Here is a 23,030-nt window from a genome sequence, read left to right on the forward strand (position 1 = left end):
CTTTGCATGTCAAAGTAAAATTGAAGGTAAAATAGTGTGAACATAATAAAATACCTAATTAATAATTACCTAGAATCACTTAAAAAGGCACCTTTCCCAAAATCAGTGCCAGTGGTTCAGCTTTTAAAATGAATCTTTCTCGTATAATATTTTCATTTACCTTACAATGAAGAAAGAAAAAAGAAGTTGATGCTGGTTATAGTGAAAAACTACTTGCCAGGTAAAATGAGTCACTTTTTTCAAGGGAAAATATGCATTATTTTTTATGTTCCACAAATGTCAGTTGTTGCTAGTAAAAGACATAGCACACTTACAAAGCCAGGAAACTGCAAGGAGGAAGCAACACATCATACTTTCCTTCACTCCTGGTTGGAATGGTGAACAGATACATATGGATACCCATTACAAAAAGTTAAAGAAATTGATTTTTTTTTTATTCCTAAACCTTGCTCGCTTTTCCAAATTCTTCACTTAATCAAAATGTAAAAACATTAAACATGTTTCTTAATGGTTAATTGACAAAAAAATTAAATAAAACCTTATTATACTTAAGTTTTTTATTTATTTTTATTCAATTGACAACAGGTGGCTCAGTGTTATAAATGCGTCTTAGTTTTACCACTGTCTCATTTCTCCTCACCAAGAGCACCTTAATTAAATGTAAATCTTACCTCACTCTCCTCTAATCTGCAGAAGTGACTGGGGTGTGAGAAAGAGATGATTACTGATTAACTACAATGGTGTTTTGGTCTGTAAGGTCTATAATAAGGTCTATATAAAGTCTATAAAGGCAAACACACACACTTATACATGTACTGAATCACTCACAGAGCGTCACATTAAATGATAACAGAGGAAATTAAAAATTGTGAAAGCAAAAACTGTGAATTGCAAATTTGTTTTACATAAAACAAGCAGATAGACTGTTTGCTAAGTGTATAATGAACAGGCTTAATAAAGTAATTTCCTCTCACCTGTATTATCAGTTGAATTCTATCCAAATGAGTACACATTTATAAAACCCACAAACTAAATGTAAGGGTGAACTCTGAGATGACTGGGAAAAAGTTTCCCAAACAACCTATGGCAAAGTGTCCCTATCAACCTTAATTCACCCTATATAAAAGAAACGAAACATGTTTTTCGACTTACTGACTGATAAAGTATCCCTAAATTAAACCATCCTAGATTGTAGAACCCTGGGAAGTAAAGAAATCCAAACATTAAATGAAATGTGTATTGTTATCATTATTGTGTTGTTTTATTTCTCTTTAATTATGGTTGTGGATTGTACAGCTACCTCACCGACTCTAACTGTAAACCTCGTAGTGTACATATATTAAACCATCACTGAGATTTAACCCAGGTCATTTGTACATCAAGTATCATATATAGATGAGAGAGAGAGAAAACAGTGTGGCTCGCAATTGTTGTAATACACCATTTTCTTGTTTATAAATGAGGGTGAACGGTCACCATCCCATCTAGCTCATCAGCGTTCAGAGCTCATTTGAGGTAAACATGGAGAGAGGTGTCTGCACATCGTCACCGGCGCTTTGAGTATGAACAGTTGGCAGACTCTCATTCAGTATTTATACGTATTATGACAGTCGCCTATTTCCGCCGCTGCAGCAAGAGGACGACACATTGCCACCTCTAGCCAGAAGAGGTGGATGAGCCAGTGGGGTGTGATTATCCTCTATTACTAGGACATCTTACAAGTCAAACACTCCTGTGGATGTAGCTGTTTTTTGAGTATTGGTGATCATCAAATCCAATAGTGCAAAGTAGATTCCAAATGGTAGGTGTTAATGATCATCATCATGCAGTGGACACCTGGAGAAAACAGATAAATACACATCTTTCTTTAAAAGAAGTTTTAAAAGCTGTTTCCAAAAAGGTAAGTGCCCATTTATCATGAACTTGGTATGTTAATTATATTGTCAACTACATATATTACCATTTAATGGTCATTAGATTGAATTATCATATGCATAAAAACTTACTTTCTGGAGAGTTTCAGGTCAAACACAGGGAATTATTGCTGTATTTACATTCACTGGAAAGCCATGTAGACGACTGTATCCAGCTAATTAATATAATATGACGACGATGAGGGAATCCAAAAAGAAACTGAGGAACTGTATTTGTATACTCATTCGCCATTCATAAAGTTCAAATTTAACCTGTAAGTTTTATATGGCAAATAAATGTACCACCATGAAACAGCTGGAATCTTTTGAAGGCCTAATAAACATTTTAAACAACCAAACAGCCAATTCATTTGTGCTCTTTTGACTTCAAGGAGAAAGCAAACAATCAGTTTATGCATAGTTTTAATGAACATGACAAAGAAGTTTAAAAACTCTTTATAAATATCTGAAAACAAATAATGTAAAGACAGGAATTTAATACTTTATACAATAGAATCACTTAAACTCGAATCATTATCCATTTTATTTAAATACAAATATAGTGTTATACTCCGTGTCCTTAAATTCTTACTAAAGTAAACACGGCAGGCAGGAAGCAACATTACTGAGAGTTGAATTATTTTTTTCATTGTGCTTTGCTAAATTGTGTTAAATGAAATGATGTTCTGAAACCGATGGGCATAAAAGTAACAGGCATCTTATATAGCTCATAAGCCATACGTCATATACATACAGTACATTGTCAACTCAAATGTGTCTGCATAAGTCCAAACAACACATATTAGATATATAATACACTGAGAAAATAAAGTAAATGAGATTTTTTTTTTCTTCAAATAATGTGGTTTGAGGGCAAAAGACTTTTGGGCCTAATCATTTAACATATTTACCACAAAATGTTGGTACTAAAATGGAGGGATTCAGGTTTAAAACCTTCAATGGTGAATGAGGCTCACTGGTAAACAGTAAAACTAGTTATTAACTACATATTTAAGAGAAGGATTAAGTGAGAACCAATTAAAATTATAGTGCTACCAAAGTCAATCTCAACAGGTCTGAGAACTGACTGAAGGTGCTTTAAAAATTAAACATACCTTTCTGTCTTTCTTACCTGAAAACAGAGTCACAGAGTGCTGGTGTTCACTATCAGTAATGAAGGAGACACTTTCTGGTTTTCCCCCTGAAGAATTGATTTGGCCCTTCAAGGATCTGATGTTGTGTCTCCCCAGGGAACATGAACCACACTTGCAGCTCACCGGCAAAAAACCTTACCACGGACCCTCTCGGGGGTCATCAGGTGTGGGAGGTGGTTCTGATTGTGCTTGTGACTGGACCTCTTTCCTTAATTACCATCCTGGGCAACTCCCTGGTGGTCATCTCCATCCGAGTCAACAGTCAGCTACAGACTATCAGTAACTACTTTCTTCTGAGTCTAGCAGTGGCAGACTTGATCTTGGGTACGGTGTCAATGAACCTATATACTGTATACATAATCATGGGCCGTTGGACATTGGGACATTTAGCTTGTGATCTGTGGTTGACACTTGACTACGTAGTGAGCAACGCCTCAGTAATGAACCTGCTGGTCATAAGCTTTGACCGATATTTCTCAGTCACACGACCACTGACTTATCGAACAAAGCGAACTCCGAAGACAGCAGTGGTATTGATCGCTGCCGCATGGGTGGTATCATTTGTGCTATGGGGGCCAGCTATCTTGTTTTGGCCTCATGTGATGGGACGACCATCGGGGGCTGAAGCTCAGACCTGTTCCATCCCGTTCTTGAAGGTACCTCCACTAACATACGGTACGGCCATCGCTGCATTCTACCTACCCGTCAGCATCATGATCATTCTGTACTGGCAAATTTATTGGGAAATTGAGAACAGAGCGAAAGGACTCGCCAATTTAGTTGGGTCTGTGAAAAGCACTACAGGTGTTCTGGATGGGTTGGACAAACAATCAATGCACCAAACCAGTACCAAGAGCAACTTGAGTCGCTCAAAGGAAGAAAATTCCATAAAGGGACAAGGCTTGGCCAAAGGAATGTCAGTTGGGTGTTTCAATACAACGAGAAACAAAACCGCAGCAATTTTGCAGAAGTCAGCTCACGAGAGTTGCAACAGCAGCTGGAACATTGGAGATGAGGATGATAGCACCTTGTCTTCTTCCACAGACGAGGAACACGAGCAGAACAACAAGGCAAAAGCACCTTCCTCCAATCCAGCAGCAATTAAGTTGAAGGACCTGCAAAGTAGATCAGGGGATAACAAGGCTGTGCAAGAACAATTCAACTCATCAGCTGAGCATCCCACCAGACAGTTCCACTTAAAAACACCTAGGAAGTCAGAACAAAGTATTTGCCACCAGCTCAGAGCAAAACATCGCATCAGTGCGATCATTAAAGAAAAGAAAGCAGCCCGGACGCTAAGCGCCATCTTGTTGGCTTTCATCCTCACGTGGACGCCATACAACATCATGGTTTTAGCTTCCATTTCATACTGTGTTCCTGAAAAACTCTGGCAGCTGGGATACTGGCTGTGCTACGTAAACAGCACTGTCAACCCCATGTGCTATGCCCTCTGCAATGAGTCCTTCCGGGTCACCTTCAAGGCTCTGCTACTTTGTCGGCGTGGGGATAAACGAAAGTGGGACACAAACAGCTGGAATCGCCATGCCTCTGTGAGGCAGAATAAGTCTTGTACAGTGTAATTTTTCACTTTAAGGGTGCCTTTAATTGATCCAAGATCAGGATACAGTGCTTCAATTGGCAGACAATAGTTTTCTAAGGAACAACACAGGGTTTGTTTTTAACTCTGAATAGGCCTGAATCAACTTTTATAACTAAATTTGCGTGTGCCTCTGCTTTTACACAATATACTGTCATTGTGCAAAACTGCTTGAATTTGAATCTTGTCAGACACTAATGAGAAGTTATTACTTAACCTGGTGGTCCTAGCTCTTTGGCTACATCAAAAGCTGTAATTGTACTTTGTTCACATCAGATAAAAGACCAAAAGTAATTGTGTGTCACTTGGAATTGCATTATGTATAGATGGAATAAATAAAGAAAACCATCCAGCAGCCACTGAAAAATTATTTTGATGTCATTTTCAATGTGCTTATTAAATGGTACTTTTTAAAAATTTGCATGGAATATACATTTTGTAAATACACACAGAAATATGTTTAGAGCAATGGTTCTCAATCACGGGGCCTCGAGATGTCTTAAAGTGTTTCATTAAAAAACAAGACAAAATCTTTAAAATAAACTGAAATTCTAACTAATTAACCCCCAATCTTCTGGAATTATACAATTTAATTAAGTTTATTTTAGCTATGTATTTTTATCTATTGACAAAATCGATCAAAAAGGTGGTGTACCTATTGAACGTAAATGTCCACACAATACAGACACCAAACAAGTGAACAATAAGTGATGAACAGTATACTCTGAACAAAACATGTATGGTTTGTGAAGGTTTTATTTTTCTAAAAAAAAAAAAAAAAAAATTTGTACCATACACCAAAAACAAAATGAATGAATCCCCCAAAAGAAAACTAACAAACAACAAAGAAAAAGGGGTAAAAACAAAACAACAAATGGCCACTTTCTCTCTAGATAAACTGTGTAGTTTTTAGAAAGATTCAGGTAAACTGTTATATTTGTTATATTTTAATAATAGTTAGTTGGCTGATACCATAAAGCTAAATGATCAAATATCCCATAATCCTTTACTATGCCTGCACTGTGAAAGTACAACAGAGTGAGTTTAAGCTAAATGTTGTGCGTTATGTATAAACAACTATGTAAGGTAAACATGCAGTAACTAAATTGAGAATGAAAAATAAAACAATGATAAGATCCTGTACATGTTATGAATGAGCAATAATTAATGTATCAGCACCTGATATAAGCCTAAACCTTTATGGAGGTCTGCCGCTATATTGAAACTGAAGACTTACAGAGTACACAGAACTCATCTCAGGTCAATTCATTTCTTCATTCAGTATACATTTACAAAGAACAGGGTTGAAAGAGCCAGCTGCATACACTGCTCTAGATTTATTCTTTAAACAAAGGAAGTTTTGGCTGGATTGCGAAATGGCAATAGAAGACAGGAAAATAGGGGAACATTTGAAGCAGGCTGTATATCTGCCTCGGCTTGCTCTAGGAAGTTAAACTAAGCTCTGGCAAATTTAGCAAATACCATACTTGCACATCTGTGTTGTATTGAATTTAGCACTGGGTCACTTGAACAAACTTCCTTCACTCCTAGAAGTCAATCCTTTAAGTTAAAAGGACAGTTCAACCAATATAGTGTGTCATCATTTACTCACCCTCATGCGGCTCCAAGCCTGGCTTATGACTTAATTTCTTCAGTGGAACACAAAAGATATTTTGAAGAATGTTGGGAAATTGTGTGTTTTTTGGGTTTTTTTTTTGGTCCGCACAATGGAAGTCAATCATCCTCAAAACTGAGACATTTCTCAAAATATCTTCTGTTATGTTCTACAGAAGAAAAAGTCATACAGTTTTAAGAGTAATGACGATCATTTCATTTTTGCCATCCCTTTAAGGGACGACTATTTTATCCAGTTCTTAAAAAATGTAGATTAAATGGCACACATCTGATGCCATAAAGACGCCAATAAAGACCCCCAGATTAAAGGACTGAAAGTAAACTTTCAGCAAAACAATAGTGAAATCAATTTAACATAACCAAAGTCCTTCTGGCATCTCTATTCATCATTGGTGGTTTGTGGGTATAAACAATTTTCTAGAAAAATTATGTGTGTAAACGCATTAACAGTAGACATACAGAAGCAGAGCTTTTTTGTTTTTGAGTGCCAGAAGAACCTTTGCTCACTCCTACCAATTGGCAATTTAATTTTAATCCGATAAATGAATACAAATGCCTATGTAATATATGTATGGCTGTAATCAATGAAATGTAAATCACAGTAAACATGATAATTATGGCATGTACATTTTTTGTCCTCATATTTCCTTAAACTAGATGAATGTTCATGTTCTTACTCAACAGCAAGTCTTCCGGAATTACATGGAAAGAGATTTAACATTCTTGGTAGAATCTATCAAACTATAAACACTGACAAACTGATTTCAGCGTGGTCTGTAATATTGTTCTAACTACCCTCAATTAACTGCAAACAATTATTATATTTTCTGGACGTTCTTTTAAACTGGACTTTATCTTTTTCAGCCCTCTCTCCCTCATTGCTTTACCCGACAGCTTAAATAACCATCTTTCTCTAAATTTTAACTGCTTTCTGAACACCTTAAGGGCACCCTAAAAAAAGCAACAAAAAAATAACAACAACAATATAAAAATATAATTTAAAATCACTTCCTTTACCTGCACCATTAACCCATTAGTTAGTAAAGAGCTCACATACTCTGTGCTTCAGTGGCACATATGCAGACGCTATCATCACAGGGGGAAATATCCCCAAGCAACTCCCATCATAATAATAAACCATTTCTATAGTTTAAGATCTTAAATACAACACACCTTTATATGCTATACAAATATATAAATATACAAAAACACATTAGTTTCTTTTTCGCTTATTATGAACAAGCATTGGCATGCTGATTGGTTTCAACTATTCCTCTCCTTGATAAGCATATTTTGGATATGGCTGAGTATGCGATATTTATTTTGGCTGATATAAGCTGCATTTTATTATTTGTTTACTGTTAAACAGTGTCTGCAGAAACGGGTGGAAATATCAGGTCTAATATGAGCAGGAACTCCAAAACAGAGTCATAATATTCTCATAGTGACTTCCTCCAAGTATGTACTGCTGAAACGGGTCAGGAGAGTGTGTTTGGTATGGCGGTATTGTGTTCGTTGTGGGGGGCCAATAGTTGAAAACAAAGAGCAAGGGTAGTTTGAAACTTAGAACTGTGTAACAGTCATACTGAGATCAAACCTGCTGAGATGTAAATGAGGAATAAGAGAAGGAGGCCACTCTTTTTCTCACTTCCTCTCTCTTTCTCACCCGCTATTTGTGTCTGAGGGCCTGGGTGAGGTGGTAGTCCCTTTTCTGTTTCACTACAACTTCTGTTCGACCTATTTTGTTTGCTTAAATCAAACAAACAAATCTTGGAAGGAGCTATGTGATCGAGGATCTGTCTTTCCCAAAGGACCATCACGAGGGCGGAGCATTCTGATTCTGGTATATGGAGGCCTTCTCTTTCAGGAGGGCCAAACACAGATGACAGCTCCAACTTCCTGTAAAGCAAAGCACAAATCTGTGATTTAGCACTACTTAAGTCAATTCTATGTGCTTTGAGCATTCATCAAAAATGAGTGGCCGGTAAGGTTTTTTTAAAAAGTCCCTTATGCTGCATTTACACACCAAAATAGTATTATTGTAAAATACTAAATACAATTTTAAATAACTGTTTTTAACATCTAATGTATTCCTGTGATGATAAATCTGTATTTTCAGCAGCCATAACTTGTCTTGAGTGGCGCATGGTCCTTCAGAAATCATTCTAATATGCTGATTTGATGCTTGAGAAACGTTTATTATTATTGTTTATTTGAAATAGAAAATATAAATGTTTTACTGTTATTTTTGAAATCTCACAGACCCCAAACTTGAACGGCAGTGTATGCGTGCATGAGCCATTAGTGCATGTTGCTTTACCTTCAGGGGGTTCAGACATGGGGGGCGAGAGGCAGTACATGTGATAACCTCGGTCACAATCATCACAGAACAACAGCTGGTCCTGTGAAAAAGCATACTAAATTACAGAGAATCCAAATAGGCATCATAAACCGAGGGAGCGAATAATAGTTTAGAGCAAGACTAGTTTTCCTTAAAGCTGCACATTTTTGTGTTCAAAATTTACAAAATGTATATGAGCGAGTACATCATGAATACATTTTTCCAAACCGTGTTTTGTCTTATCCTGAATCACTGCAGTATAAGTGTTTATATTCTGACTATTTTAGACCACTGCGGAGTAGCCCAGTACCAGCGTGACTCATCATAGACACAAACAGAGAGAAGTAGCTTTGTTTAGTAACCGCTACAGTGCCAACAGTTAGATAGGAGGTTAAGTAAATTTATTTGTTAAATATGATCATATTTGTAACTCAAAAATGGTCACAAAACTCAAGGTTCAAATCTTATTACGGTTTTTGAGTCAACAAATAAAAAGCGTGTGTGTTACATTTCATTTTGCTTTCAATTTATTATTTACAGACCACTGAGTACTTGGATACCACAGCAAAAGTTACTAGCCTAACTTTTTTAATTAAAAAAAATTACGAGCATAGATAAATATACAATAGAACAAAGATAAGAATAAAATAAAAAGTGCTTGAAGTTTTTCAGGTAGGTCTAACAGTATTCAGGTACAGAAGTCAACTATGATCCGTTACACCCCTATACACAGTGGTAGGTAAACTCACATCATTTTCTGATGTTCCACATATGTTACAGCATTTGCATTCAATGCACTGCCAGCGATAGGTTTTCACAGCAGCCATCATCACTGGAGTGAACTGCAGACACGAAGGGTGACCTGAGAACGAAGAACAGATTAATAATCATTTGGTCAAGAAAATCAAAAGCAGCAAGCAGGAGAAAGTGTGAGTGTTTGTTTGTTTTACCAGAACGACCACAGTCTGAGCAGGACACAAGCTCTTCTGATTGGCCAGTTTTCTGGTTCAGGTTGGAATCTCCCAAACAGAAGTCACAGTAGTTGTTCGGCAGAGCCAAACCGTCTGGGCCCTTCTTTGTAGCTGCCCGAGAGAGAGAAAGAGAACAAAGTATACCCAACATTACTCCAACATTACGTCAAAACACACCAATCAGTGTTCGCTGAAAATAATACAATCCAACACAATCCCTAGAAGCTAAAACATCTATTCAAAACCTAGTTAGCTGCCTTGTAGAAGGGCCTATGAGATGCTGCCTATGTAGAGCTTTCCATTTAAGATGGCGTGCAAGGTACCCCACTAGGTTTTAAAATAAAGCCATTCTGTCAATACTTCAGTGTACCACACTGTGCCAACCAGTTAAGAGTTTAATCTATAATCAGTTTTATTGGCTCAAAATATTTCTGTGATAAGTGAGACAAAGTTAAATGGCCTCTGCTTATTTGGCTACCAGAGTCTGTGCAACAACAACAAGCATGATCAATTGCTTACTCTTTGGTTCGTCCTGTTGGGGTGGAGTTGGTTCGCGAATGTCCATCTCATCTTTCTCCTCCCCCTCCTCCTCGGCCAAGTGAGAGTGGGCGTAATGATAACTGAGACCAGGCCTGTTCTTATAGCGCTTCCCACAGACTACACACACAGAGATCAAAATGACAGTTATAAGTGCCCTCAGTGGTCATATGCACCGAAACATCATGTACTTCAGCACATGGGGCATGACTGCTTCACACCAAAAGCTCTCTCTCATGCATGCACCTATATTATCATGCCCACATGCTTGCTACTGGACAGTTGAGAGATCATTCCACCGCTCCTGGCTCTCCTGATCTTCAATAATTCTCATTCTTCAACACCATGGCAAATGTTAATATGTTTACTCAAAAGATCACTTAAACACAGGGTTCCTACACATTTTCCATTTCAAAAACCTTTCTGTAGATTTTTCAGACCATATTTAAAATAAATCAATCATGCAGCATTATTTTCAGCATTTCATTTGGTATAGTACAGTCATCTGTAAACATTCTTAATTTCCCTCTTTTTCCATTGGTTTTCTCAAAGTGATGTGCTTACATGGTGAGAAGAAACTGAAAACACTTTATAACCTGCATATATTCACCTCTGACACATCAGTTTGATGCTAGAATCGTGGTTTGATGTTGAATGATCACCAAACAGCAAAGTACAGATCGTGGCACGTGCACATTCGATTAGTGAAGTTCAAAAGAGACTCGCTTATGTTAAAAGACAGGCTTTGCAAAATGAAAATGTGTGCCTTGAATTTAATCAACTGTGTTCAACAATCACTAAACTTTTGCCATGAAAACAATGCATGTATGATACATTTTTTAGAAATTCTTAATTTTATATTTTAGAAAACTGAATCAGGCCAATAGTCAATAGTCTTTTTTCCATACTTTTCCAGACCTAGAAATGACTCAAATTCCATACTTTTCCTGCGTAGGAACCCTGTAAACAACAGCGATAGTTCACCACAAAATAATCATTCTGTTATTTATTTAGCCACGTCGTTCCAAAATGGTATGACTTATTTCCTTGCACACAACCAAGTAGCCTTTTTCCATACAGTGGACGCAAATAGTTAACAACCACGATTGGTCCCCAAATTCGATTTCATTGTATGAAGAGCAGCTTGGTCATTGTTAAGCCACGTTCACACTGTACGATTTAGGCCATGATTTTGCCATCGGAGACAAATTTAGCAAATCCTAAAAGATTCCTGATTGTAGTTTTCAATTAAATTCTGTCAGTGTCAGAAGTCAAGGCAGTCATGCAGCATGACTTCTCTGACGACCACTGTCAAATCAAAAACCAGTAGGAGCGCCGAACCTGATGATGCAATAAGTGCGACAACAAACCACCCCTTGCTCCACGGACACACACGCGTCTTAATTTTTGTCTTTTCAAGATTTTAGTTTTTCTTTGCTAGCCACCATTTCAATTCTGCATGTAATACAGCTCACAATCATCATCTGTAGACTGTACACCAGTCAAGTAAGCATTAAGGTACAAGAGGCTGTGCTGTATCGTGAATAAGTCACGGCTGAAGGGCGTTGCAGGCATTTATTTACTTATTGACGATACAGCACAGCCTCTCGTACCTTATTGCTTACTTAACTGGCGTACAGTCTGACATTAATGACATCTGAGATCCCATAGTGTGGCATGACTTATACTGGGATCATGTTCGTACAGTCTGACAAGCAATAATCGTAAATTGTACAGTGCGCACCGCAGCTTTAGACAACACCTTTACTGTTGCACACTAGAAAGTTATTTGGTCAGAACGACATGATGGTGAGTGCATGATGACAATTATCACTTTTGAGTGAACTATCCCTTTAAAACCGTAAGCATCACACATTCAGGGAAATTGGATTGATCAATCCTTTTAGCAACTTAAAAACAGAGGCACTATTTGAATCTAATCAGAAAAGGAATGAGAAAAAACGGAGCGACCTCAAGGTGAAGAGAAGGATGAGCATTACAAGCAGCAATGAAAAGAACTAAAAAACAGAGACAACACAGAACAAGTAATGAAGAATAAAGAGGTGAATAATAGAGGTTATATAAAAAGCAGCAAAAGTATTAACTGGGGATGGGATATTTCAAAGTATTGTGATTTTTTTGTGTGACAAAAACAGCCAATTTAGGTTTGTGGTTTCCCCGGTTCCCACAACTATTTTGGGTAAAAGGGAGATCAGAGAAAGTGTGTTAGAAGGAGAAATGTTCAGTAGAATCAATTTAATGCTGTTTTTTGTTGGCCAAAAATCAGAATGAACTAAGAATATAATTGTGCAAAGCACCAAAGCCTAATGCAGATAAAAGAAACGCAAGAGTAAAAGTTCGTAATGTATCACAGTTGATTAACTACACACTAAACAAACAAATTGCAATAATGTTCTATTGTGACCTAGATATGTATATACACTACAGTTCAAAAGCGAGTTACTTTTTTTGAAAGAATACTTTTATTCGGCAAGGATGCATTAAACTGATCAAAGTGAGACTTTTACATTACGAAATATTTCTTTTTGAAATAAAGGCTACATTGACATCAACATTGAAAATAACAAGAAATGTTTCTTAAGCATTAAATCAGCATATTACAATGATTTCTAAAGGATCATGTGACACTGAAGACGTGATGCAAAGCTGAATTTTCAGCATACTTTCTCCTAAGAATAAAATACATTTTTAGAATATATTAACTATTTTACAATTTTACTGTATTTTTGATCAAATAAATGCAGCCTTGGTGAGCATATAGATACTTCTATAAAAATAAAAATTTTGAACAGTAGTGTAATATTGTATCAGCAGGTCCCTACTGATGACGAATCATAAGATGCATGCAAGTAAATTGTTAGTAACAGAGAGTTGCTGTAAGTATAAAGTGCTTTTCAAACAGTTCACAATTTGAACTCCTCAGACTGGGAAGTTATATTGAGTCATGCTGCCGAGAAAACCCCGCTTGAACGTGTCTGAACATTTCACCTGGCCCGGAGGCAGTACAGCTTGTTTAGGGGGGAAAAAATAAATTAACTCAGTGGAAAAAGTCTTCATCTGAAGCTGCTGTCACACTTAACGCTGTCCAGTTTTTCTTAAAAAAGTAAATAACCCCTAATTTCAAATATAAAGTTCAGTACATTCTTGTCAGGCACAAATCATGTTTGCAATGCACACAAAATAAAGAGAAAGCGGAAAACCAAGACATGAGCGGTAGGGGAAGGAGAAGAAAAAGGCAGAATCAGGGAAGGAGAACTAGACGGAAAGAGAGAGAGAGAGAAAGAGAGCAATATACCTCTTTCGGAAGATTTTGAAATATGCTTTTGTTTGAAAGTGTCTGAAAGAGAGAGAAAAAGAAAGAAAAAAGAGAAAGAAGAGACAAAGACTCACAGACTGAAAACAAGAATCAGGAAATCAGGAGAAATAAACTCAAAGAACATTTGCATCACAGTATCATGACACATTTAAGAGACACAAATGCAGAGAATAGAGATCCAGAACTACGAAAGTACAACATGAAATTGGAAATCAAATATAAATTGTCCTCTGGTTTACAAGATAAAGATAACTAGTTTAATCAGGATAGATGTGTGATTGGTAAACCAAAGCATACAGAATAGTAGGCTTTTTGAGATGTTTTCAATAAAATTTTCATGAATAGACAAGAGCTAGCTGATTGTGAAATGATTCTCAAGTTTAGTATGTCAGATACAGTACAGCTCAGCCTTTTTATAGCAAAGAGAAGTCGATCTCCAGATGAGATCACCGAGAGGTCAGCGGGCTGAGTCATGTGGTTCCCCTGAATGCCATATATGACTCACTGTCACAGGCGTACGGTCTGTCCCGATCTTCCAAAGCTGCTGCTGCTTCCAACTTCTTCCGAGCGCTGCTGACACCACCACGACCCTGTGTAACCATTATCATCATCATAACTATAACCTTTTAGAGGTGTTTTGCCTAACATAGACCAGGGGATGGGGAACGTTGGTCCTGGAGTGCCGCTGTCCTGCAGAGTTTAGTTACAACCCTAATCAAACACACCTGAACAAGGTAATCAATGTCTTCAGGATCACTAATGCCGAGTTGACACTGAATGATTTTAGGCCCGGTTTTGTGAGATCGCCGACAAATGCCCGAAATCATAGGCAAATCGGTGCTTGTTCAAGCGAGTGACAATCACGCAGTGTGAATTATCAAAGACCAGATCTGAGAGAGTCGCAGACGCCCGTGAGATATTTGGCATGCTAAATATCTGATTCAAAATCTGTGTTCTGAAAACTACATCCAATGAGAGAGCAAGAAACAGGAGAGCGGGATGTTCGGGTAGGAGTTATAGACCAGAATATCAGTATTTTAATAGATATATTTTCAATTATATCAAACAGAAACAAAGCACAAACATTTGCTTGACCAGCAGCAACAGCAGCACATTGCCAAATTATTTATTTACCCCCAACTCTCTTTGCAGAACACACAATCCTTGCTCTCCTCGTCTCCCCAGCCATTTCCTCCTGCATAATCTGTTTTTTTTCTCCTTTTCACTGCAAATCAGCGCACAGACAATTAGGATCACAAATCTCCTTGCAGGCTATTTAATTTTTAATACAAATTTCAGTCTCACGCGTGATCTTGCGTTATTTCCTTATCACTTCTCGTCTGTGTTTGGTTGTGAACGTAGTTTGCGGACCAGCCAGAAGTTGTCAGCGATTCTTTCTTTTGTAAAGTCATGCAGTGTGAAACCTCCTGTCACCGATCCATCGTGCAGTGTGAACACATCAGCAACTGAATGTTACCCCAGATAGTCGTGCAGTGTGAAAAGAACAGTGACCGACTACTTTGAAAATCTTGCAGTGTGAACTTGGCAGGTGAGGTTTTTTTTTTTTTTAAAGCTGAACTCTACAGGACAGCAGCCCTCCAGGACAGAAGTTCTCCATCCCTGACAGACCATGTATGTGTACATGATATTTACAAGAATTTACAAGCACAAGTTTAGAAGATCAAGATCTCACCTTTCCCTTGCCTTTTCCCCTTCTCTTCGGAGTATCTTCCTCATAATCTTCATCGTCAAGATCATCTAGAAAATCATCTGGCTCCAAAATTCTCTACACACACACAATGGTGAAAATAAATCAGACAGAATAACCAAGCAAGGTGAGATTTCAACAAAAACAGTGTGACACCCTAAATCCAAATCATCACTTGTTCTCAGTACCTTTCGGACCCTGCTGCTGGAGTTTAGTGCCCCGGTGGAGAGCTCTGTAGAGCTGGGCTCATCCTCCCCTGTGCGGAGCTCCAACCCTGCCCTTTTATCCAGTGGCTCTCCTTTCAAAAGAGCCTCTAAGCTGCTTCCATCACTGGAGAAAACGTCCTTCTTAAGCCCCAGATCCAGCTCTGAAACATACACACGCACATACACATCCATAGGCAACTGCACAGAGATGGATAGAAATATCACCAAAACATACAGAAATCTAAAATGACAAGAAAGTGAAACACATAAATACCTAGACACAAATCTATGAACGGGCTACACACAGGGAATTACAAAGAACATATCTCTTCACTGTTATTAACAGTCTCTCACAGAGGAAGAGAGTAGCTGCATACCGGGCTTTAGAGATGGGAAGGCTAGACGAAGGTCCTCTGGAGGGAGAGCTCTCCTCTTCTTTCTCCAGCGACGCGCTGGATAAGTGTACAACTGACCTGGGGCAACACCTTTGGTGAGAGTGAGATGAAAAAGATACATGCAATCAATCATGTCTTATGTTTAATTTAATTTAATTTTTAAATTGGTACCCCTCAGATATGCATCACACACTTACAATTAGTTCAAAATGCTGCAGCACGGCTTCTCAAAGAGAAGCGTAAAAGTGAACACATTACACCGGTTTTTATCTCGTTTCATTGGCTACTGGTTAAATACAGAATTGATTTTAAAGTTTTGTTATTTGTTTTTAAGTCTTTGCAGAACCAGGCTCCATAATACCCATCTGAACTACTACATCTGCCCGGAGTCAAGATCACTCAGATCGGGGGACTCTGATCTACTATCTGTTCCTAGAACTAGATTTAAAAATAGGGGTGATCGTGCTTTTGCGGTCATCGGCCCTAAGTTATGGAATAGCCTACCGGCTTACATCAGATCCGCCCAAACTTTGTCAATTTTTAAATCCACTTTGAAAATGTATCTTTTTTTCAATTGCTTTCAATATATCGAATTTCTTTTTTTCTTTTTTTTTTAACCTTAGTTCATAGGTTTTCCATTTTTATTTTTATTTAATTTGCTTTACTGTTTTATATGTTTTCTATCTTGTTGTTTGTTTCCTTGGCTTTCGTAAAGCACTTAGGTCAACACCAGTTGTTTTTAAACGTGCTATACAAATAAAATTGGATTGGATTGGATGTTTAATCCTCATCCTTCCCTTGGGTCATTTTGACAGATAATCATTTTTGAAAAGAATGTAGGCTAAAAATTGAGTTAATTAAAGAGAGAGAGGGGCACGTTTCAGATAGCTCTAAAACACTGAATTGATTCCTCTTTCGTGTTTCCTTGCCCTTGAACAAACACACAAAATTATGTCAAAATAACTGTTCAAATACCAGCCTCGGCAAGTATTCTCTCGGTTATGTCATAAGTGAACAGTTGAGAAAGAAACCGGATGTTTGTCCGTTTTTTCAGTCCATATATATATATATATATAGTAGGTCAAAAATATATTTATACAACATTTAAATGTGGTTTGTTAAAATTAATATTTAGGCCTATATCCACACTTATGACATTTCACTGGTTTTGGTTTCAATTCATTTTGGTATTTTAACAACTCTTGAAAATGCAGAGAAAAGAAAAGAAAACCTGTTCTGTAAACTGATCACTGTGACTGAGTGTGTCCCACCTGGTCCTCTGTGTCGTTTCTCCATCCAGAAGTAGCAGTTGCTCTGGGCGACACCTGTCTGAGAGTCGAGGAAAGGCATCCTCACGCTCCTCTCTGCGCACAGACGGGCATTATAGTTGTGACACTGCTCCATAGCGTCCCTGTAATACTGCTCACCCAGCCTTCAGACAGAGCAAGAGAGACAATAAATGCAACAGCTTGGATCAAAACTAAGATTAACCAGAGGTGCTTTCTGAAACTCACACAGAGTCTAGAGAAGCCATCTTCTGTTGGGCAAAAGCGATAGCGTGTCACTGCCACCCTGAAACCAGCTCAACCTTGTTCAGCTTACCCGCCCGTGAGTGTTTGTATGCAGCGGGAGGTCTTGCAGGCATGCAGCCCAGTCATTGTAACTCTCTCACTCCAGCCACTTAGCAGGTGCCGATCCCGCCCGTCACCCCGGCAACCGCTAAGAGCCCCGGAGAGAGAGCACAGGCTAGCTAAAGCCTATGAGATTAGAGCACAGACGGGCGTTGATTTCACAGAGGATGAAACAAAAGCTTAAAGCTTTGCTGTGTTAGAACCAAGAGCTCTGAGGGGTTTAGAGCCCAGACAACGAAACAGCCCTGGGATGATTGCCTGCCTCCAAGACGCCAAAACACAGAGCTACAGCTTCAAAAGGCACTTGCTCAAAGGGGATTCACATTCCACAAACCAGCAACTCGGATACCCGCTATTAAGATCCACCTTGTGGACAGCACTAAATACAGGTGTAAATGGGGTTTACTGTTTTGTGAACCAATGAATCAGAAATGTGACCACACTGAATTGGTAGAGTAAACATGAACGCTTCATCCTAGATAACAGCAAATGACTGGCTATTCACCTATCAACCTGCTAAAATGTTAAGATTTAATCAGAATCGTGCAGCTCTTGCATGTGCTTTTCCAATTTTCTAAGTTATCACCCGAGGCAGATCTTAACACCAAGTGTAAACAGGGTCAAAGTCAGACACCAGACCTTAAAAAAAAGAAGACTGCATTCATGAGGCTAACACAATTACTACCCCTAAATGCTAAAGCACTCATAGCAATGTTGTTTTTGTAAACTAAAACTAGACTAAAAATTGGTTTAGTTTCCTGAAATAATCTGGAAATAAAATAAATATTAGATGAAAAAACTTATACCTTAACTGAAATGAAAAAAAGAAATGTTGCCTTGGCAACTAACTGAAATAAAATAAGTTGAAGTACTAAAATGACTAAAACTGACATAAAAGAAATTAAAGCAAAATAAAAAAACATAACAAAAAGCACAACAACTAAAATAAAAAAAGCCAATTCATAATAAGAAACACTATAATAGTACATGAATAATACTTAAATAAGAGTGCCTGATAGATCAGAGTAAGTGTTTGATACTGCAAACTTAACTCTACTAGTGGACACTAGTTAAGTTAAGTTAAGTTAAGTTAAGTTAAGTTAAGTTAAGTTAAGTTAAGTTAAGTCAGACGTGTAGGTTATTGCTTGGTGTTCGCAAGATCACAGACAATTTAAAAGAAACTAGGGATGGGCACTTTTGTCAATTTCTCATTTCGATCATTGATAGGTCTCAATATAGGCTACTCGGGGCGGGGCGTGTCCGTCATGGAGATAATGAAAATATTTTAAGACTGTTACAAAAATGTATGTTGACAAATAAAAATATGACATGAAAACAAACATATGACTAGAAAAAAATAACTGATAGATTATGATGCATCAATGTTTTTCCCAGTCAATAATATCGGGCATTGTATTTGAGCTGAAACTGTGAATACACACCACCCTGGAGAGATTTGCTAGAGGGTTAATAAACTCAACCAAACGCATCCTATATTAGATTATTCAGATTTATACCCATTACAACTTAGGCTACATCTCCAATCTCCATCTCCATCTCGGAATAGCACTTGGGAGCACTTCGATTCGGCGCAGTAAAAAGTCACGTTGGTTCTAATGACAGAAGTGAGAGGGAGAGGGGGAGAGGATTTTTCAGGCGTGACTTTTTACTGCGCCGAGTCGAAGTGCTCCCAAGTGCTATTCCGCCATACATTATAGTTATCCTTTTTACCCGCTTAGAAAAGCGCCACGTTTTATTTTGTGTCACCATACTTGGTCATGTAACTACTCGTGTAACTGTATTTAAATAGGGAAAACGTGGAGGTGTTTGGTCGCTTCTAACTTCATCTCTGTTTGGTCCCTAATGAATGAACTGGGCTAAGCGCTATCAAAGTGCATCAAAGTATATGGCATGTATGTGGCGCTGCACATCTTGCACTTAATTTTATTTATGATCAAAGTGATCACAGTTATCACTGCGTGTTTTCGAAGCCATATCGAGAGACAACTTTAGATAAAACATGTCTACCGTTAAAACAAAATAACACTGTCAAAATCATTTATGAAAATAATAATGCAGCAAAGAAATAGCCTGCCTATCTAAAAAGAAAATGACAGTCTCAAATAACCCGTAGTCAATGTCGGACATTGCATTTAAGCTGAAACTGAAGAGTGAATGAACACCAGTCGGTAAACTGCCAGCGGTTTGCTAGCTGGTTAATATAGGCCTACTCAACCAACGACGTCCCATATGAGATTAATCAAATATAGACAACATAAAAGTAATCTTACAACTTACATCTGCACAAAAGGACGTGAATGGCGCACATGTGCTAGTCTGATGTGTAACTCTTGTTGTGGATTCCCAACAGCGCACTGATACATGGGCAACTAAAGTACAAAGAATCTATTGCAATCGTGTTCTCATTATAATGCTTTGTATATGACATATTGGCGCTGCACATCTTGCACTTAACTGTATTTCATGATCAAAGTGCTTCCAGGCATCACTGCCTTTCAAATCCAGTTTCACTTTATTTCGCCGGTCTGTAGGGCGTGCTGGCCAATCAGACCTCCGGTAGCGCCCAAAATGCCGCAATAACCAATCAGAAAATAGACTATATATTTTTTTAAGTCAGGGCGATCATCGCTTCATGATCGATCGTCGCTGTCAAGTCTGAGTACTTGTGTCCTTAAAGATTGAACACATTGACAGATCTCAACACCTTTACTGAGGCTACCAAATCAAGTTTAATTCAATTCAATAATTTAGGAAATATTATTTTATCAGTAGGCTAAGAGATGAGTGTCAAAGTAATGTCCATATGGCAGTAATATACAGCTATAAGATAATACAGGTTGTGTACGTACTCAGTTAAGCGTACACAACGAACGTGTTAGGCAGCAGTTACAACTTGTATACAATTTAAGGATAATATTCAAATAAAAGGATAATATTTGATAGTTTTTTTAATTTTTTATGTCGATCCAAAGTTGGTGTCATCTGAATTCTTCGCAATTATCGGCATCGCCTGAAACCATCACAAATAACTCACTTAACGTACCATTTCAACTTCCCTTCATCTAAAAAGCTCCTTATTAAAAATACATTTCAGTCAGAGCAATATATTTGGTTATTAACAACAGTATTATATGAATTGGACAGATAGATGTAACCTGCTTCAAAATAAGTGGCATAAATCAGTCTTTTATGTTCAGATCCACATATGACAAGTGAAATCAAATAAAACAGCTGGTGCTTCCACAACTGAAGACCAGAATAACCAACCACAGCACTGACAAACAACTGAAACAAACAACTGAGCGCTTAACATAGTTCCCGCGAAACTTTATGACACAATGTCATTAGCACACTCATTAGAGGAACAGAAAAAGCCTCCTACATGCGTTGCTCCCTGATCATGCTGAAAGACGGAAGCTAGCAGTAAATGAAGCATTCACACCAGCGGGACACAGCAGCTGCTAGTACAGCTAACTTAACCAGAGCTCGGATAACCTTGTCAAACACGTGTATCTAAGCTCTCTTTCAGCAAATAATGGAAATGCCCATCACGTTGCATTTTTACTTCAGCTACATATCAAATTTCAACATGAAAAGCTCATATGTAGTCAAATAAGTATGAAAAATACTCACAGCTTGACAACATTCTCCACCACCGCCGCCATCTTGGCTCTACTGATCTGCTTGCAGCGGGTGATCTGCGCTTGCGCAGAATGAAGGACCTTAGAGGAAGGTCACGGGTCACGGGCGTTCAGGAGGCGTGCGCGTGAAGGCAGAGATGAAGGTTCTTTTCATGTTCAAATATAGACAGTAGGCTACAACCTACAATACAATGATCTGTCTATTCATTCAAACAAAATATCGGTTGTCTTTCAAAACCCGTACGACTGTATAGGAGAACGTTTAAATACTGTTCAAAGGGAGACAAAAAAAGTATCATAAAAGTTACGTGGTTCATACAACTCGTGCGCTATAATACAAGTCTTTTGAAGCTCGTTTGAGAAAGAGAATGAAATTTAAATAATTATTCCCTTTACAGCAAATCGAGCAAGTGCGTTGAATTCGCAAATGGTGCTGCTTGCTGCCAGGGTTGCCAGGTGCAACAGTTCAATCAACCCACTGCAACATTTTAAAAGTAGCGAGAGGATGCCCACTACAGAACAAATGGGTGGAGCTTAGGTCTAGCGAATGTAGTTTGGGCCTAATGGGTGGAGCAGAGCTAGAATATCCAACCACACCCAAACCCTATCTAAAACTCTATGGGTGTTTCTGCGTCCATTCTAGTCCAGTCCTTGAGGCTTGTGGGCTAATGTCCTGCTCAGCAATTAAACGCTATGATGAGACAGTCTAATAAGTGCGCATGGCTATGTCACACATGTTTCTGCCCCCACCTCAATCACAACACGAAAATACTATTAAAACTTAATTTTGGAAAAATACTTTGCATTACAAATCTTTATATTAACTAGCTTTTTATTAATTATGCGATACAGTGAATGACAGCCATCTGAGGTCTCCCAGTGGCATACATTATTGGCAGTTTAGTGTTAAAGGTCCCATTCCATGGATTATTTTTATTATTTTATAATGTTTCCAGGGGTGCCCTTATAATGTTAGTATGTTTTTTAGATCAAAAATTGTTATAATTTAGAAATAAAAGGCATATTTCCTAGCCTGATTTCATTCCCTGGTTTGAACACTCTGTTTGAAGGGGCGTGTCTGCTGTGAGACTTCAGTGTAAACGCCCTCTGCTGTGATTGGCTGACATGCTTGCATATGAAATATCTGGCATTAAATGTGGAACTATCTGGAAAACTTTTACTATTACAGCTATTATACGTTTTTACTATTACAGCTATCTGGATTAACGAATCATGATAAGTTTTTTAAGTATTTAGATCTATTACCATCACATAGGGGTGTAAATCGGAGCCTACATGACGATTCGATACGATACCGATTTCTTAAGCCAACGATTCGATTATTTTCGATACTTCAGAATTCCCCGCGATACGATTCGATTCGATTCGATACGATTCAATACTAGATTTTTACATGATATCTAAGTTTCATATAAATCAACAAAAATAATAAATAATTTGCCTTTTATTGAGAATGCAGAATATAATTGCATGTCGCAAAGAAATTGTTTTTCCACCTCCACGAATGAGACAAGTGTTGTTCATTATGTCGCCTTGTTCAGGTAAATTGTAGTTTTCCTTACTTTACCCCGGTCTTAAAGTAAAAAAGATGACTGTGAAAAATAGTACAATTAAATTAAATACATTTATGGTGAGATTACTACAATTTATTTAATTAAACGCATTTATGGTGAAATTACTACATTTTCATGTCAATCTGTGTTCATTTTGACCACGAAACATGCGCTGTCACTTTAATTCAGCGCGTGCAGCACAGCACAAATAGACTCGGTGCGGAAACGATCTCTGCACTGCTGTATAGCCTATGCACCGCAACTGGAACGGATAAACGGACCGCAACCGCGTGCAGTGTGAAAACTCTGACCTGTTAACATGGGTACGGAAAAAAATACGCACTACAAACGGAGTATGTGCGAAACGGG

At 38.0% G+C, this 23,030-nt stretch overlaps 2 protein-coding genes across 5 annotated transcripts; one reads left to right on the forward strand and one right to left on the reverse strand.

Annotated features, from left to right (window-relative positions):
- Positions 1-3,168: 3,168 nt before the first annotated feature.
- Positions 3,169-4,758, forward strand: chrm1b (cholinergic receptor, muscarinic 1b; the record flags this gene model as incomplete). The annotated part of the gene is made up of 1 exon (XM_084414994.1): positions 3,169-4,758. The coding sequence occupies one exon, from the start codon at positions 3,169-3,171 to the stop codon at positions 4,645-4,647; it is 1,479 nt and encodes a 492-aa protein (XP_084271120.1). The 3' UTR covers positions 4,648-4,758.
- Positions 4,759-5,402: 644 nt separating this feature from the next.
- Positions 5,403-21,572, reverse strand: dpf2 (double PHD fingers 2). 4 transcript variants are annotated; one of them, XM_084414995.1, is made up of 12 exons: positions 21,080-21,174; positions 17,066-17,226; positions 15,777-15,884; positions 15,382-15,560; positions 15,179-15,271; positions 13,991-14,075; positions 13,465-13,506; positions 10,131-10,268; positions 9,591-9,722; positions 9,390-9,502; positions 8,620-8,701; positions 7,292-8,198 (listed from the first exon to the last, which is right to left on the reverse strand). In XM_084414995.1, exons 1-12 carry the CDS (start codon positions 21,109-21,111, stop codon positions 8,116-8,118), a joined length of 1,248 nt encoding a protein of 415 aa, XP_084271121.1. In that variant the 5' UTR covers positions 21,112-21,174; the 3' UTR covers positions 7,292-8,115. The 4 variants fall into 4 exon arrangements, with proteins under 4 accessions (XP_084271123.1, XP_084271121.1, XP_084271124.1 ...); XM_084414998.1 differs by lacking the exon at positions 13,465-13,506 and adding an exon at positions 17,309-17,551 and having other exon boundaries at positions 21,080-21,137; XM_084414996.1 differs by lacking the exon at positions 21,080-21,174 and adding an exon at positions 17,309-17,458.
- Between the last annotated feature and the right edge of the window lie 1,458 nt (positions 21,573-23,030).

This window comes from Rutilus rutilus, assembly GCF_951802725.1.
Source record: "Rutilus rutilus genome assembly, chromosome: 7".
NCBI classification, from domain to species: domain Eukaryota; kingdom Metazoa; phylum Chordata; class Actinopteri; order Cypriniformes; family Leuciscidae; genus Rutilus; species Rutilus rutilus.